We start from the raw sequence: 15,417 nt of genomic DNA on the forward strand, positions 1-15,417 counted from the left end.
GTAAAGTGACCCACCCAGTCCCAGCGACAACACAGCAATCCCAGGGAGGGGCCCCAAAGAACCAGATCAGAGATAGCCTTAGGCATGTCTTTATTCACTTGGATGCTGTACAAATATTACAATTTCCTTTTGCTGAAAAAAGTATAAAAATAATCTTTATATAGGAATCCATTCGTTACTGTAAATCTTTCTAAATCTCTGCAAATGGCTCTAAATGAGGGTAAGTGAATAAACGGAAGTGAGGGGAGTGTATGGTGTACCACAAGGTTGGGCCACTCTTCAGGGACCAGCCCACCCAGATTCCTAGCTAGACATATCAATTCCCTCTTACCCCTCCACCATGGCTGTTCCCGAGTTCCAGGACTGAGGGCATAGCAGAAAGGGGACACAGGAAGCTGCAGGGTGAAGCAGGTGGCAACTACCCAGCCCCACCCCCTTTCCCTCCTTAGGAGAAGAGTGGCTGGTAGGAATAGGGCAGATGTGCCACTGGGTAGCAGCTGAGCCTGGATGGGGAAGGCTTCAGAAAAAAAAAAAAAAAAAGGCAAACACTTTGGGCTCTATGTAGAGAGGGCTAAGCTCTCTCCCCCGCTCTGCTAGCACAGTATAAGTGCCAGTGCAAGACAGGGTGGTACGGCCAGAACTGCAACTGGGGAAGGCTGAGTAAGCCAAGTGTCAGGGGCTCTTAAGCTGGGGTGGGAGTGGGGGTTGGGGGCAGTTCCTAGTTGGCTCCTAACCCAGACAGTCTGGGTTGCAGCTGCACAGGACATGTCCCTGTGGTCAGAGGTTGAGAACAGGAACATCAAAGAGATCACAGACACCTTCACTCTCGTCCAGGTTGTAGATGTAATCGTGGTCTCCGGGGGGTGGAGAAAGTCGGAGAAGGGGGGCAAACACTGCAGAGAGCATTAGGCTAAGCATTCAAGTCAAAGTCCCCAGCAGCCAGTCACCCATTCCCTGCTCAGAGCTCTCCCCACCTTCCTGGGCTACCCACCTTCTGAAGACATCAATTCCTCCAGCAGCTCGGAACTCATGCACTCTGAGAATGAACACAATTCACTCAGATTCTGACTCACCTCCTCACCCACCAAAGGCCATAAATGAGACCCACATGCACACCCATTAGGAGCCTCACCCTTTTTCTGGGATACCCAGCACAATACGATCCTGAGAAGGGAACTCAAAATTATGTTCCTTACTCCCTACATCCATTCCAAAGGAGAGAAACAGCCTACCTCGTGTGGGGTCGAAGATTTCTGACAGCTCTTTGGGGAGATCCAGAACTGAAAGAGAAGAAAGCTAAGCTCAAAAGAGGCTCAGCTGGATCCCACTACAGTTCAACTTTCTTCAGGGCATATATCATTAAGCCCCAGGGCTCCACACAGCTGAGGAAGGTATAGGTGTCTAAGTTCCTCGGTTCTGAGCCAAGGCTACCAAAGGCCCAGTGCAGGTGACACACATAACTATTCTAACTTAGAAACCCTGCAAAACACTAATCAATTTCTGAGCTGGGGGTGCACACTTTCTCTGACCTAAGATGTCCCATCCATTCCAACCCTACCTGGGTACCTGCTCTGGGCTGAGACAAAACACTTTGGCAGAGGATAGTGCTAGTGTGATGAACCCACTACAAACCTCTGATTGGCAGGATACACATGGGAAGCAAAAGAAAAAGAAACCTGAGCAGACCATGATGGATGTTACATGCAGGGCTCAGAAGTTCAGGGTTAGGGCTGGAGAGATGGCTTAGTGGTTAAGAGTGTTTCCTCTCTTCAAGTCCAGGATCTGAGTTTGGTTCCCAGCACCCACACCAAGTAACTCACAACCACATGTAATTCCAGTTCCAGGAGATCCAATGCTCTCTTTTGGCTTCTGAGGGCATTCACACACAATTTTTTTTTCCAACACAGTGCTTCTCTCTGTTGCTCCAGCTATCTTGGACTCGCTCTGTAGACTAGGCTGGCCTCAAATTCAGATCCACCTGCCTCTGCCTCCGGAGTGCTGGGATTAAATATATGCACTGCCACTGCCCAACATAATAACTTTTTTTAAAGTTCAGATTTTGGGAAGCCAGTGAGATAGCTCAGAGGGGACGAATGCTTGTCTTGAAGCCTGGCATTCTAACTTAATATGGAGCCCATATTAAGATGGATGGAAAGAACCAACTGCATGGAAGAGCACATATGCACAATCTCTCCACACCCTAGTACTGGTTTTGTTGCTGGTGATTGAACACGTCTTCATACATGCTTAACAAGTACTCTTACACTGAGTAATATCCCCAACCTTACTTACAAACTGAGAAATATCAGGATTGCAATGCAGAAAGGCCATTTCATTAGTAAAGAAAAGGATGGTTTTAATGGGCTTACCAGGCAATACACTCTGCATGGTATAACAGTCTACCAGGCAATAGTTAAGGGGGTTACCAAGCCCCTTTTGCTTAGATTTGAGGCCAGTTCCATGGGAAGTAATTCATGCCTGATACTACTGTAAACATTGTCAAAGGCCCATGGCTGAAGAGATCATAGACCCTGTTGATGATCAAACCATCTCCTAAAGTTTTATGCTTAGATGTTGATCAGAGAAAATGGGCAACAGGAGTAAATACAGAAAGGCATAGCAGATCAAAGTGCCAAGAGTAGGCTGAGTGCTCAGCCCAGGGCTCAAGGAATGTTGCTGAAGAATACTGGTATGAAAAGAATGTACAAGCCATAGGATGGGGAAGAGTGTTGTGATATGCTGTCTTTTGGATGTAACATTGACATTGTATTCAAATTCATGAGCAGCTATGGTTACCTACATAAGAGCAAGTCAGCTAACTAGCTAAGAAAGGGGAGTCTTTTTCTTTGGATCTGTGCTTACATGTAGCAGTAATTAGAATGAATAGCTTAAAAAAAAAAGATGAAAATGGAAGAGGAAGTGCTGGGAGGGTGAAGGGGAAGACTGGGTTGTAAATGATCAAAATACACTATATAGAGCTGGGTGTGGTGGCACACACCTTTAATCACAGCACTCAGGAGGCAGAGGCCAGCCTGGTCTACATAGCAAGTTCCAGGATAGCCAGGGCTACAAAGAGACCCTGTCTCAAAACGATAACAATAAAAAACCACTTTGTACACATGTATGAAATCACAAACGAAACAACTTTAAAAGGAAAAGATGAGCTTTAATCTAGAATTGGGATGGTTCATAGTTATCTGGAGTGCTGAGGGTGTAAGAGGTATAAGCAGAAATGCTTCACAGACTTTAGTTAGCCAATGTAAGGTGGGCAGCAGAGGATTGGAGAACTGAGGTGATGGGGGTGTCTCAACCCTGGTGATAAGAGTCCACACAGACCTTGAAAGCCAAACTGGGAGCAGGGTGTAAAGATCTTCTGAAGACATGTAGGAATAAGGTATCCACCACGGATACAGAAGATGGATGTCAGACAGAGACTGGGTAAAACATCTAGACTAGGTAGAGGCTGGGGGCTGGAACCCATTATCAGCTCCCTGGAGTTGAGGCCCTCCCCAGGTGTGATATGGGAAGTACCAGTGTTTAAGCCAGTGTTGTAGAAAAGCCAAGAGCTAAGAGCAAAAACAAAGGAGGAAAGAACAACAGCGGGGACCAAGAGAGCACCAGACCTATACCCTTTAGAAGTCTGCTGGGCTAGTACCGCACCAAGAGCTGCATTTAGATATGGAAAGGAAACAAGAATGGTAAGGTGAGTACAGAGAGTAGCAAATCTCATTTAGTGAGGCTCGGTGATGTTCCAAATGGTGGCAGATGGGGACTGAAGTTTTAGGAAGGGGGTAAAAGGCACTAGCACTGACCCTGAGACTAGACACCTTTGTCTGGCTGGCAGAGAACAAGGCTTAATAGGAAAGGCACTTTCTTGCTATGTGTTTGATATAGCACTGGGTTGACTTTCCCTGCTGGCCCCATCCCTCAGTAAGTACTCACCACCTGTGGGATCTGCCTTGATAGGCTCAAAGGAGGTAGAAGGGTTGGGTCCAGATGAGCTGCTGCTGCTGCTGCTGCTGCTGCTGCTACTGCTGCTGCTGCTGCTGCTGTCCAGGAGGGCAGAAGACTGCAGAGGCCGAGTGTCCAGTGCTGTCAGGCCCAGTGGGAGTGAGCTGAGCACACCACTATCCTTGTTTTCAGTTCCAGGGCCACCACTCACTGCAACCACATGGAGTTAGGAAATGGACCCTAGAACTTGGCTAGGCTAGATCCCATAGCCAGGATGACCATAATACTGGTGCCCAAACCCAAGGAGAATTAGCCACAACTAGTTATCAAGAAGCAATCTAGAAAAGATCAATGATGATAAGAGTGCAAGTCCTGGAGGAGGGACTCATGGGTTGCTAGGATCCATTAGATACTGTCCAATTTGGGATAACCTTCCCTACTGATGTTCTTTACATAGTCAAAGCTTCCTTGTTAGAAAGCGCATATTCAGGGCATGTGGGGTGGCCCAGTGAGTAAAGACACTTGTGGCCAAACCTGTTAACCTGAGTTCCATCCCCAGAACCCATATTAAAGGAAAGAGCCAATCTCTTAATTTGTCATCTGACCTCCACATATGTTGTAGCATTCCTTCCCCTTACAAACAAATAAATGAAAAAAGTAATTTAAAAGGGTACATTCACTTGACACCAAGGAAAGCTAGGTGGGGACCCAGCAGCCTCTTCCAATTCTTAGTTCAATACTCCATAATACAGACGCCTTCTTGTGGGCCCCAGAATTACCCATCACATCCTACCATGCGTCTCACCTGCAATCTCAGCTGTCTGGCCTGCCACCTCTGAGACATCAGTGCTGCCAAGGACAGGAGCAGGGGTAGTTAGCTGGGGACTGCATGGACGAGAGGTTTCTTGGGGCTGAGATAAGGCAGGTTTGGGCAGAGGTGGAGGGGTAGAAACAGCAGGTGGGCTCTGGAGCAGATCCTCAGGGGGAGGTACAGGCACAGCCACAGGTGGTGAACTCCATGCCTCCTTGTTCACTAGCAGCACCTCGATGGGGCCACTCATGCTCTTTAAGTGAATCTGGTACTTCTTTTGACCATTGAGACCCTGGAGGTGGGTGGCAGAAGATGGGGGACAAGTAGAATTGCAAGTATGGCTCCTGCTCTGGGTGAGAGCCAGACTGTCATCCCACTCCTCATCTGCCAATCCACCTAGATAACCCCAAACTCCAGGCCTCCCCCTACACGCCCCACCCAGAACTTATCAAGCTCCACAGCCAGTATCCACCCTCAGTTGACACCGCCTTTTAGGGCTGAGCACCTACCTCTGGGATGGGCACCTCTAGGCTGGTGCCCGATGGGGCCCGGATGGCAAGGAGGGTGTCTCCTAGAATGACAAGAAGAATGCATCAGAGTCCATGAGCTCAATCTGAGCTAGGAAAGAAAGTGTTCACTGGGGCAAGACATAAGACCATAGTTTCTAAAAAAAATTGAATATCAGGCTTCTACCATCCCAGAACACGGGGTACAGCTAAAACTCTCCTCCTCTCAAAAACTTATGCTCAGTAACCAGAAAATCCAGTGCAAGGACACTTTTCTTTCTTCCTTTTGAGACAGGCTCTTTTTTGTTGTTTGTTTGTTCAAGACAGGGTTTCTTCATGTAGCTCTGGCTGTTCTGAAACTTGTATACCAGGCTGACTTCAAACTCAGAGATCTGCCCTCCTCTGGTTCCCGAGTGCGGGATTAAAGTACAGTCATATTCTGGAGTGAGATCACTGGCCACAGGCAAGCACCGCACTCCTCAAATGGTGTTGATCCCTAGAGACAGACCTAAGTTTTCCCAAGATCAAGATACAAGATGAAATATCAGAAGGAACAGCTCCTATATACACTAACTATAGATAAGAAATGGACACCACTGACCCCGAATACAAGTATGTAAGATTGTACACAAACATACATAGGCACGCTCTCCTTTTTCCTCTGTGCCTCTGTCACAGAACTAAGCCCAGAGAACATCGCTGATGGCAAGCCTAGGGACAAACTGGGACACTTGCACCCTCAGTATTATTGGTCTCTACAGAGTTCCAGTGACTTTCAAACTGAGACTCTGCCTGGTTTCTCTTTAAGCAGAAATGGAATTTCTCCTCGAGCACTGAACCTGAAGGACACTTGGGGCTCTGGGCTTAGTTCAGCCCCACCCCCATCCCCCTACCCAGGCTCTGCTCACCAGCAAAGCACCTGCAGATGTCTTCGTGAGTCACGTAGGCCAAGGTGTGGGGGTTAAGGAGAACAGCTGATGCCTTTCCTACTGTGCCAGATGGCAGACCACAGAAGACCCCATGTTCTAGCAGGTGTCTGACACACAAGCCCTCAGAGGAAGTTCTGGAACCTGGGGTCCAAGTGGGTAAGGATCATGGGCTAAGATTGGAAGAGAAGGAAGCCTCAAGTCTGAATCTGACCAGGGACTGCAGGATCATTCTCCCAAAAGGGACAGGGCCCAGAGCTCCACAGAGGAGGGACTGCCAGAGGATATCAGCTGTTCTGGACGTCCTCTGTGACATTCCGGATGCTCTGCTGCACCCACACCTTGTGCTGGTCAAGTTCTTGCTCCCGCTGCTGAAGTTCCTCGATCTCTGCCTTGAGCTCAATCAGCTTGTCAGCAATCTCCCGGGTATTGCAACCTGGCCCCACACCCCTGAACCAGAGGAATGAGAAACAGAGGGACTGCTAAGAACTTTGGGTCCCCTACCCCTGCTCTCTCCTGCAACCATCATCCCACACCCGACACTTCTGCCCTCCCTAACACCCCTACTCACTTCCACTGGATGCTGTTCTTGGATTTTTTCTCGATCAGACCAATACCTTCCAACACGTTGGTGATGTCGTAAATCCGCCGCTTCTGACGCACAGCTAGAGTGTCGGCTGCCTGGCAAGTACAAGAGAATGGAGAATGCTACCCACTCTTAAGTATGCACCCTGATACCTTTAGTCTGGAAAGGGGGTAGTCTTGTGTCCCACCCCTGGAGTTCCTTCAGTCATTCCGGCAGTGTGTTGTGAAGAGTCTTGGCTTAGTTGTGTTCTGATATTCTAGGGCTCGTTTCCCTGTGCTAGCCACGAGGGCCAGCACCTGCAGCCCCGACTCAGACACAGAGCTGACGCTTTGTGGCTTGAGTGAATGGAAACAGCCTCCCGTCGTGTGAGAAAGCACACAGATGGGGGGCGGCTGTTGGAGGACCTAGCGGGGCAGCCCCAGTGGTTCCCGCTACTGGTTCAGGCCTCGTCCACCATCTCCCCTCAGCCCGGGCCGCACCAGCTTGAGGTCAAGCACGCCGTCCTTGGCTTCCTGCAGAAGCGACACGAATTTGGTGGTGAGAAGTCCCAGACTCTTCTCGTGCCTGCTTGGAGTGCCCGGGGGCGGCGGCGCCTGTGGCCCGGCCTCCGCCATCGCGCCCGCCCGCCCGCCTCCCCTTGGCCAGGCCAGGCCGGCGGCGGCGCCACTTCCGCTTCCGCTCTTAGTCGCCGGGCCACCGGCGCTATCACCTTTGCTTCCGCTTCCGTCTCACGCCCTCCCAGGGTATCTCATGCAATTCCTGTCTGCATATCTGGACGTAAAACTTTGGGGACCATCAACAAATGTACCTTTAGGAGAGAAGACGAAAACAACTCCTAGGACAGCTAGTAGACCTGACAAATTGTATAGAAGGAAGAGGAGTGGGGTTGTCAGTGACAGAAGGGAAGTGGCAGTAGAGAAGAGGGACCCATCCGAATCTTCCTTGTTAACTTGCCTCCAAATTAACTGCCTGAACACCCTCCCCCCCCGCCCCCCCCCCGCGTAGGGAATGGAAGCCATACAGCCTGATAAGTTTAGCCTATTAAATTAAAACTGCTCCTAAAGGCTTCCTTACTGTTTTGTGATCCCTCCTGCCATCTTTACTTGACAAAACCAGCAAGCAGTAACTATATCTAGCTTGCCCACTTCTTCCATCTCTATTCCTCTTCTTTAATTCCAGCATTATTTTCCTCTGCCCTCCATGCTACATACAGTTCACCAAAGTCGGGAGTCTTTTGTACAGCCACTTCTCAATCCATGCAAAGGTATTTGCCTATGTGTGAATATAAGCAAAGCCTTTATGACAGCTCCTAACATAGGAAGAACTGTGTGTTTCCAGGTGTTACTTCTTTTTGTTTTTCAAGACAGGGTTTCTCTGTATTGCTTTGGAGCCTGTCCTGGAACTAGTTCTATAGACCAGGCTGACCTCGAACTCACAGAGATCCACCTGCCTCTGTCCCCCAAGTGCTGGAATTAAAGGTGTGTGTCACCAACACCCAGTTATCACTTACTTTTTAAAGGTTTTTATTTTATTTTTATTATCTGTATATGTGTGCATCTGTCTGTATGTGGGTTTGTGCACTTGTGTGCAGGTGCTCAGGGTGTTTTAGAAGAATGTGTCAGATCTCCAGGCACTGGAGTTAACAGGCAGTTGTGAGCTGCCATGTAGGTACTGGGAATAGAACACTGATTCTATGCAAGAGCAGCCAGTGCTTTGCCCTTAACTTCTGAGCCATCTTGCCAGCTGCAAATCTTTTTCTTTTAATATTGCCATCACTTATTGTTACTTGTTTCTTTTGGTCAGTTCCTCTAGGAAACAAACTGCCTTCAAGTCTATTGAGGATTCATACTTGTAAGAGAGTAAAACAAGCAGAATTCACAAGACCTAGTTATAATAGAACCCGTGGTTCTAGCTCTGAAATTGGGATAGTCTTTCTGAGGTGTTCATGCTCAGCAAGGGCACTTACTTGGGCCTTTGTACATCAAAACTGACTCAGAACTTTAGCTGCAAGCCCTCAACAGCCTACACTTCTGGCAGCTAGGACATGAGAGTCTCTATCCTGACAGATGGATTTGCATGGTGAAGCAAGTGGTTACTATCATCGGTCCCTATCAGCTTCAGGAACAATATAACTTTTATGATCCCTGACTCCCTCTCCCACTATACTCTCTCCTCACAACAGGTGCTCTTTCCTCTCCAGAGGTTCATACCCTTTTCTATGGGGGCCCATCAGCAGTTCTCATACTGTCACGTTGTTTGCAGCCACATCAACATGTGGGAGGGTCATTCTTCATACCAGCTTGAGGCCAAATCAGCTTGATATGTGTAGATGTGTTTCCTGAGCACATAGAAGTCCTAGGTGGGCTGGTCAAGACTTGATGATCACAGGGAGTTCATGCCTGCTCCCACCCCACAGGAAGTGGCGCCCAGCTCTCCCCACCTCAATGCAGATGCTTTTCCTGTTGGGAATAAAGTGCCAGAGACTCAACTTCCTTCCTTTCTGCCTTGGAAAAGGAGGGGCCTTGGAGAGAAGAAGGGGCTTCTGGACTGGGAAGTGGGAGAGAGGCTTCCTTAGGGAGAGAATTTAGCTGCTGGTGCCAGAGGAGCTGCAGTCACTGAGGTCCTGGGAGCAGTGAGAGGGTGTGCCCAGCTCCGCAGGAGAGAGAAGGCCATTCTCAAGGCCAAGGCTGTTTGTGGAGGAGGGAGAATTGGACACCGGTCAGATCTGGTAAGTTCTGTACCAAATTTCCTGGGCGTTACAGAGCAGAAAAGGGATTTGCAGCTAGCATGTTAGGACTATTTGCATATTCTCACACTTGACATCTGCAGAGACACAAAGCACACAGGACCCAGAGGGCTAAGAGCTCCCAGGAATCCCCCTTCTGCCATACCTTCCTCTCTCTTATTTCCTGATGGGGCTAGGCAAGAACCCTGCTCCTCTTTCTCAGAGGGGCCAAAGGAACATGTACTCTGCCTGATCTACCCCCAGGCTCTCACCTCACTTCTACCATATCTCCAGCTCCCAAGGCACCCCATGGATTCAGCAGCCAAGGACAAAATACAGCCCACACTTCTTCCTGGTATGAGCCTTGCTAGCTGGGCTGGGGGGAAGGATGATGGCAAGAAAAATGGAAGTAGTGGGGCTGGGTTTCCCTGCCAGGTCTGGCTAGAACTCTGTGGGATAGTGAAGAGTGGGCTAACCTGCTGATTGGCTGAGGAGACAGAAGGGCAGCAGGTTTGTTAGCCCCAGGCCCTCCCTGACTGACACAGCTGTCCAGGCTCTTCCTGTCCAGGGTCTGAGTGGCCAGAGCAGGAGAGGGCAGAACAGCTGGCTCGGGGTGCAGCACTCAAGTGGGCCTCGGGCATCTTCTACCGGCCAGAGCAGCTGGCCAGGCTGGGCCAGTACCGAAGCCGTGAAGTGCAGCGTAACTATTTCCTGGAAGCACGAATTAAGGTGGGTATAGGACATAGGACGGGAGCAGTAGTGTTGAAGAGGGCTGTAGGGCTGGCCAGACCTTACAAGCTAAGTCTCTCCACAGTCAGTGGTGCAGTCATACCTGGAAGGTGTGCAGACGGGTGTGTGGCAATTGGCTCGAGCCCTTGAGGCTGTGCAGGGAACACGTGAAGCTCTGAGCCAGGCCCATCACCTACTTCAGGGTTTGTCTCAGACCTCACAAACCCTAGCACCTCTGAGGGAATGTGTTATCCAACACAAGCAACTTCAGGTCCTGACTCAGTTGCTGCCAAGACTACAAGTAGGTGAGTAAAGTGTGTGTGGCAGGCGGGGAGTGGCGGCGGGTGGGGGGGGTCAGGCAGTGTCCCTTGGTTCAGTTTCTAATAATCTACAAATACCCATGCTGATCAGCAGCTGGAATACTAGGAAAGTGATTACATGGAGAGATGCACAAGGGACATCTCAGCTTCACAGAGTATATGAAATAGGGTACACAATCAGCTCATTCTGGGTTTCCCAAGCTTAGTATGTTAGAGTCAACATGGACATTCCATTATGTGGCTGTGACCACAGTGGTTAACACATTGAAAGAAAGGGCTTTGGCTGTAGTGGTAGAGCATGTGTGCTTAGTATGTGCAGGACCCTAAATTCAATCCCAAATTACACACACACACACACACACACACACACACACACGTAGCTATGTTTGTAAATATTTCCCAAATCAAGTGACTGAATAGCAACCAACATGGTTTCCCATTTATTTTGTCTGCCCTCTAACATTCTTTTTTTTTTTCAGTTTTATTATTAATTATGCAGTGTTCTGCCTGCATGTATGCCTGCAGGCCGGAAGAGGGCACCAGATGTCATTACAGATGGTTGTGAGCCACCATGTGGTTACTGGGAATTGAACTTAGGACCTTTGGAAGAACAGCCAGTGCTCTTAACCTCTGAGCCATCTCTCCAGCCCCCCCCCCAACATTCTTTTTAAAGATTTTTATTTTGAGTGTATGTTTGAGCGCCTGAATGTTATATATGTGTACCTGGTACACATACATAAGAAGAGGACTTAGATTCCCTGGAACTGGAGTTATAGGCAGTTGTGACATGCCAAATGGGTGCTAGGAATTGAATCCATGTCCTATGCAAAAAAGCAGCCAGTGCTCCTAAACACTGAGCCATCTCTCTAGCCTCCCGCACTCTTCCCCAGCATTCTTGATTTCATGTTCTTTTGGCTCAGAGGTTGACATATGGCCCAGCTCTAGGGTTCAGATTAACCAATGCTTATGACTAAATATTTAATACACCATACCAGTCTCAGAACCTCAGTACCCCTTGCTGAACCAACGGCACAGGTGGGAAGACTGAGACCTCAACCCACCTCCTTTCTTCACTAGTGCCAGCTGCAGTGGCCCACACGCAAACCCTGATCGATGCTCAGCGATTCCTGGAGGCATACGGGAGCCTACGGGAGCTCGAGCAGCTGCAAGAGGAGACATGGACACCCCTGGGAGGGCTGGAGTTGCCAATCTTCCAGGGGCTGGGCCTTCTGGCTGAGGCACTGGGCCAAGCCGTGGAGGCAGCTGCAGGGGCTGCAGGGCGACTAGCACGTGAGGATCCAGCCCTGCTGGTAGCTGCTGTTCGTGTGGCAGAGGTGGAGACTGAGCGCACAATCCTGGGGCAGGCACCCCGAGACTGGCGGCAGCGATGTCTTCGGGCACTACAGGAGGGCCTGGAGCGGGTCCACTTTGCATCACCTGTGCTGCCTGAGCCAGGGGCTCTAGCAGAATGGCTTGAGGCTCTGCAGGTAGCTCTGCCTGCTGAGTTGGCCACAGCTGAGGCACTAGTGGCACCCTGCTGCCCACCAAACTACAATGTGGTTCAGCTATGGGCCCACACCCTGCACAGGGGCTTGCGCCGCAGTGTGCAGCAACTTCTCTCAGGGCCTGAGCTGGGAGCTGCTGACACCTTTGCCTTGCTGCACTGGGCATTGCATGTGTACATGGGGTGAGTGTTCTTGGAGAAGTGGGAAGTGATTAGATAGAGGCTCAGTATGACATCCTGCTATCCATTTCTAGGAAGGAAATGATGGGGAACTTGGAACTGGGGCCAGAGGCTGATGTGTCCCAGCTAGAGCCCCTTCTGACCTCAGAGAACATTGAGCAGCTGGAGGCAGCATTTGTGGCCCAAGTCCAGGTGACTAGTTAGGGCAGAGGACAGAGGTGCTCTGCTCATCGCTGTGACCGTTGTCTACTTGAATGTCTTGTCAATGCTCTGTATGTATGTCTTGCTGCTCCTTATCCTTTCTTCCTAGGTAAGTGTGGCTCAGTGGCTGCAAAAGGCACTAGATGGGGAGGTAGCTGAGTGGAGCAGGGAGCAGGGTCCCAACACAGACCCATCCGGTTTCTACCACTCACCAATGCCAGCCATTGTACTGCAGGTGGGTGGGAAGTACCCAAGGCAAGTGGGCAGCACCCACAGGGAAAGGGAGGTGGGCAGGTCTAGGGGATTTCTCAAGGCTGCCCCTCCCTGCCTGCAGATCCTGTCTGAGAACATTCAAGTGACCAGCCTGATCAGCGACTCACTACATCGGCGGGTGCATGACATGGCACTATCAGAACTGGGCACATTCTTGAGGAGGTTTGTCAAACAGGGATCCACTCACAATCCCTACAGCCAAAGGGCTCTGAGTGAATAGGGGAAGCCCACACCAGTGGGGAGGGGTTCCTTTAAACAAGTACTTGAAAGTGGGACTGCAGTTGTGGGGGTGCTAGAGTAGCAGCAGACCCGAGTCCTCTCTGCCCACTACAGCTTCAGTGATGCTCTGATCCAATTCTCTCGAGATCATCTCCGGGGAGAAGTCCCTCACTATGTGCCCTACCTACTGGCTGCCTTCAACCACCAATCGGCACTGAGGTACTGCACTTTCACCAACACTCTTTTTCTGAGTTCCTAAATTGCATGGATGCCACCCATATTACAACCACTTTGGGCTTCCAAAGATGGGGTTCCAATACTAGCTCTGCTAATTACTAGTTATATCACAAGGTACAACTTTTTTGTTGTGTTGTTTTGAGACAAGGTTTCTCTGTATAGCTTTGGAGCCTGTCCTGGAATTTGTAGACCAGGCTGGCCTTGAACTCACAGAGATCTGCCTACCTCTGCCTTCTGAGTGCTGGGATTAAAGGCATGCACCACCATCGCTCGGAAACTTTTATTAGTATTAGTGAGCTAACAGTAGAATAGTCTGAGGATCACATAAGATAAAGATGTGAATATCTACCACATTCTTTCAGTAAATATTTATCAAGGCTTTATATCAGTCTGAAGTTTCAGCTGTGAACAAAATTTTGTTCCCATTCCTCTTGCTTTGAGTCAAGAGTTTCACTCTGTGGTCTAGGCTGTCCTCAAACTGGTAGCAATCTTCCTTCTTCAGTCTCCACCAGGCCTGGCTATCTTCTTGAGTATTATGCTTTTGTGGAAGGCACAAGAGCAGACAGACATATACGTTGTTGCTTTTTACTCCATCTTCTTTCCTCCCTTACCGATGAGGAAACAAAATAACAGGAAGAATGACTTAATTCAAGGTTACATTAGAGGCAAGTCCCCTGAGCATGCCCTCCTAGTCTTTCAGAATACCTGAGACCTTCATAAACTCAGAGCTGCCCTTACCGTCCCCCCGGCACATTTTGCACCACAAGGTGGCGCCGGAATAGATGACTCCTTAAGGACCATGCGAGCCTTGGCCTTGGTCCTGAAGTAGTATTTTGGTTGGTTCAGCTCTTCGTTATCAGTCCTGCTACCTGACGGGGAAGCTTCAGGGGTCTTGTCTCCATTAGAGGCCGCGCTGGACGACGTACAGAGGAGGATCTGCCGACTGGTACTGGAAGCACTGCAGGTTGAACTCCAGGTGAGGCTTCCATTCCAGTCAGGATGGGAGTGGGAGGGAGAGACACGGTATATTTATGGTGGTCTTTGCGGGATCTGGATAATTTCTCTAGCCTGTCTCTGCCATGCTTTTCCTAGCCCCTGTTCGCACCTCTGCCCTCGCGCCGGTGGCTATTGAGTTCTGAGTTGCTGGATGGTGTGTGTGAGCAGACGTCGCACTTCTGCCAGGATTTCTGGCGTGTGCGGAAGCCTGCTGTTCAGGTGGAGTGGGGAGAGGAAGGCCGGGGAAGGGGCACCGCTAATGGGTCTCTGCTAACTCAAGTTGGTTACCTGTCCTGCAGCTGCTTCTGGAGGAGGCGGAACGAACAGTGGTGTTGCAATACCTGCGCGCGCTGATGCAGGGCCGCCTTGTGTGCCGCAGTGCAGACGAGCGGATCCAAGCGGCTGAGCGTCTTCAGCACGATGCTACCCAACTTAAGGAGCTTTTCCTGGGTTTGGTGAGAGCTCGTTGGGAGAGCAGTCGAGAATCTCAGTAATCGGGTGGGAGCCGAAGATCGGCTGGAAACCCTGCCCCAATGTGTTTAGGGCCTGGAGGAGAGCGCTCACTGCGCGCCGGTGCTGCTCGCGCTGAGGGAATTGCTCAACCTCCACGACCCCGCACTACTTGGCCTCGAGGTGGCAGGCCTGAGGCAAAAATTTCCCGACGTGAGGTGCGAGGACGGGGACAGGGGAGGAGGAGCCCGGGAGGGCAAGGGCGGGTCTGACAGCCGTGGTGGTATTTCTGCAGCGAGGATCATGTCTCCGCCCTCTTGGACCTGCGCGGGGACGTGTCCCGAGAGCATCGCCAGGCAGCACTCAGCTCCCTGCAGGCCGGTCCACCGCCCTCACCTTCCACTGGCCGCCGTGCGCTGTTCAGCCTCGTGCCGACGCCGACGCCCTCCCTGTCCTCTTGCCTCCCCTCGGGTCCCTGCTCCTGACCCACCCGTCTGCGTAATAAAGCCACATCCACCGTGCGTCTGATCTATGTGTTTGGGCACGCGGGTGTTTAAATTAGCGGTGCAATGAAATTAAGGGTCCTTGCACAGTGGCACTCCTAATCTTGGTTGCAGTCAAAGTATTCTGACAGCATCTCGCTTATGCAGGCACTTGCTTTCTTTGTGAATTGCGTCCCCGGAACCCTGGGCTCCCGCGGAGTGCTCAGTACCCACGTATCCACCCGCCGGCAATAAGTGTCTCCACCGCCCTCGCGAGTTGCTTTAGAAGCCGAAAAACTGGTGGAGGGGGAGGTTTAGGGC

The 15,417-nt window shown here is 50.4% G+C and overlaps 2 protein-coding genes across 5 annotated transcripts; one reads left to right on the top strand and one right to left on the bottom strand.

Moving 5' to 3' along the window:
• Nucleotides 1-73: 73 nt before the first annotated feature.
• E2f4 (E2F transcription factor 4) lies at nt 74-7,453 on the bottom strand. The gene is made up of 10 exons (XM_051201332.1): nt 7,260-7,453; nt 6,766-6,875; nt 6,483-6,644; nt 6,177-6,220; nt 5,272-5,333; nt 4,757-5,054; nt 3,943-4,161; nt 1,233-1,280; nt 992-1,036; nt 74-893 (listed from the first exon to the last, which is right to left on the bottom strand). Exons 1-10 carry the CDS (start codon nt 7,392-7,394, stop codon nt 778-780), a joined length of 1,239 nt encoding a protein of 412 aa, XP_051057289.1. The 5' UTR covers nt 7,395-7,453; the 3' UTR covers nt 74-777.
• Nucleotides 7,454-9,098: 1,645 nt separating this feature from the next.
• Exoc3l1 (exocyst complex component 3 like 1) lies at nt 9,099-15,133 on the top strand. 4 transcript variants are annotated; one of them, XM_051201315.1, is made up of 14 exons: nt 9,099-9,508; nt 9,729-9,860; nt 10,059-10,234; nt 10,320-10,539; nt 11,632-12,241; nt 12,313-12,430; nt 12,549-12,674; nt 12,774-12,874; nt 13,046-13,150; nt 14,015-14,144; nt 14,261-14,383; nt 14,464-14,619; nt 14,708-14,832; nt 14,910-15,133. In XM_051201315.1, exons 2-14 carry the CDS (start codon nt 9,815-9,817, stop codon nt 15,097-15,099), a joined length of 2,226 nt encoding a protein of 741 aa, XP_051057272.1. In that variant the 5' UTR covers nt 9,099-9,508; nt 9,729-9,814; the 3' UTR covers nt 15,100-15,133. The 4 variants fall into 4 exon arrangements, with proteins under 4 accessions (XP_051057272.1, XP_051057273.1, XP_051057274.1 ...); XM_051201316.1 differs by having other exon boundaries at nt 9,770-9,860; XM_051201317.1 differs by having other exon boundaries at nt 9,800-9,860.
• Nucleotides 15,134-15,417: the final 284 nt, after the last annotated feature.

Source organism: Phodopus roborovskii, unplaced genomic scaffold (genome assembly GCF_943737965.1).
Source record: "Phodopus roborovskii unplaced genomic scaffold, PHOROB, whole genome shotgun sequence".
In the NCBI taxonomy this organism is placed as follows: domain Eukaryota; kingdom Metazoa; phylum Chordata; class Mammalia; order Rodentia; family Cricetidae; genus Phodopus; species Phodopus roborovskii.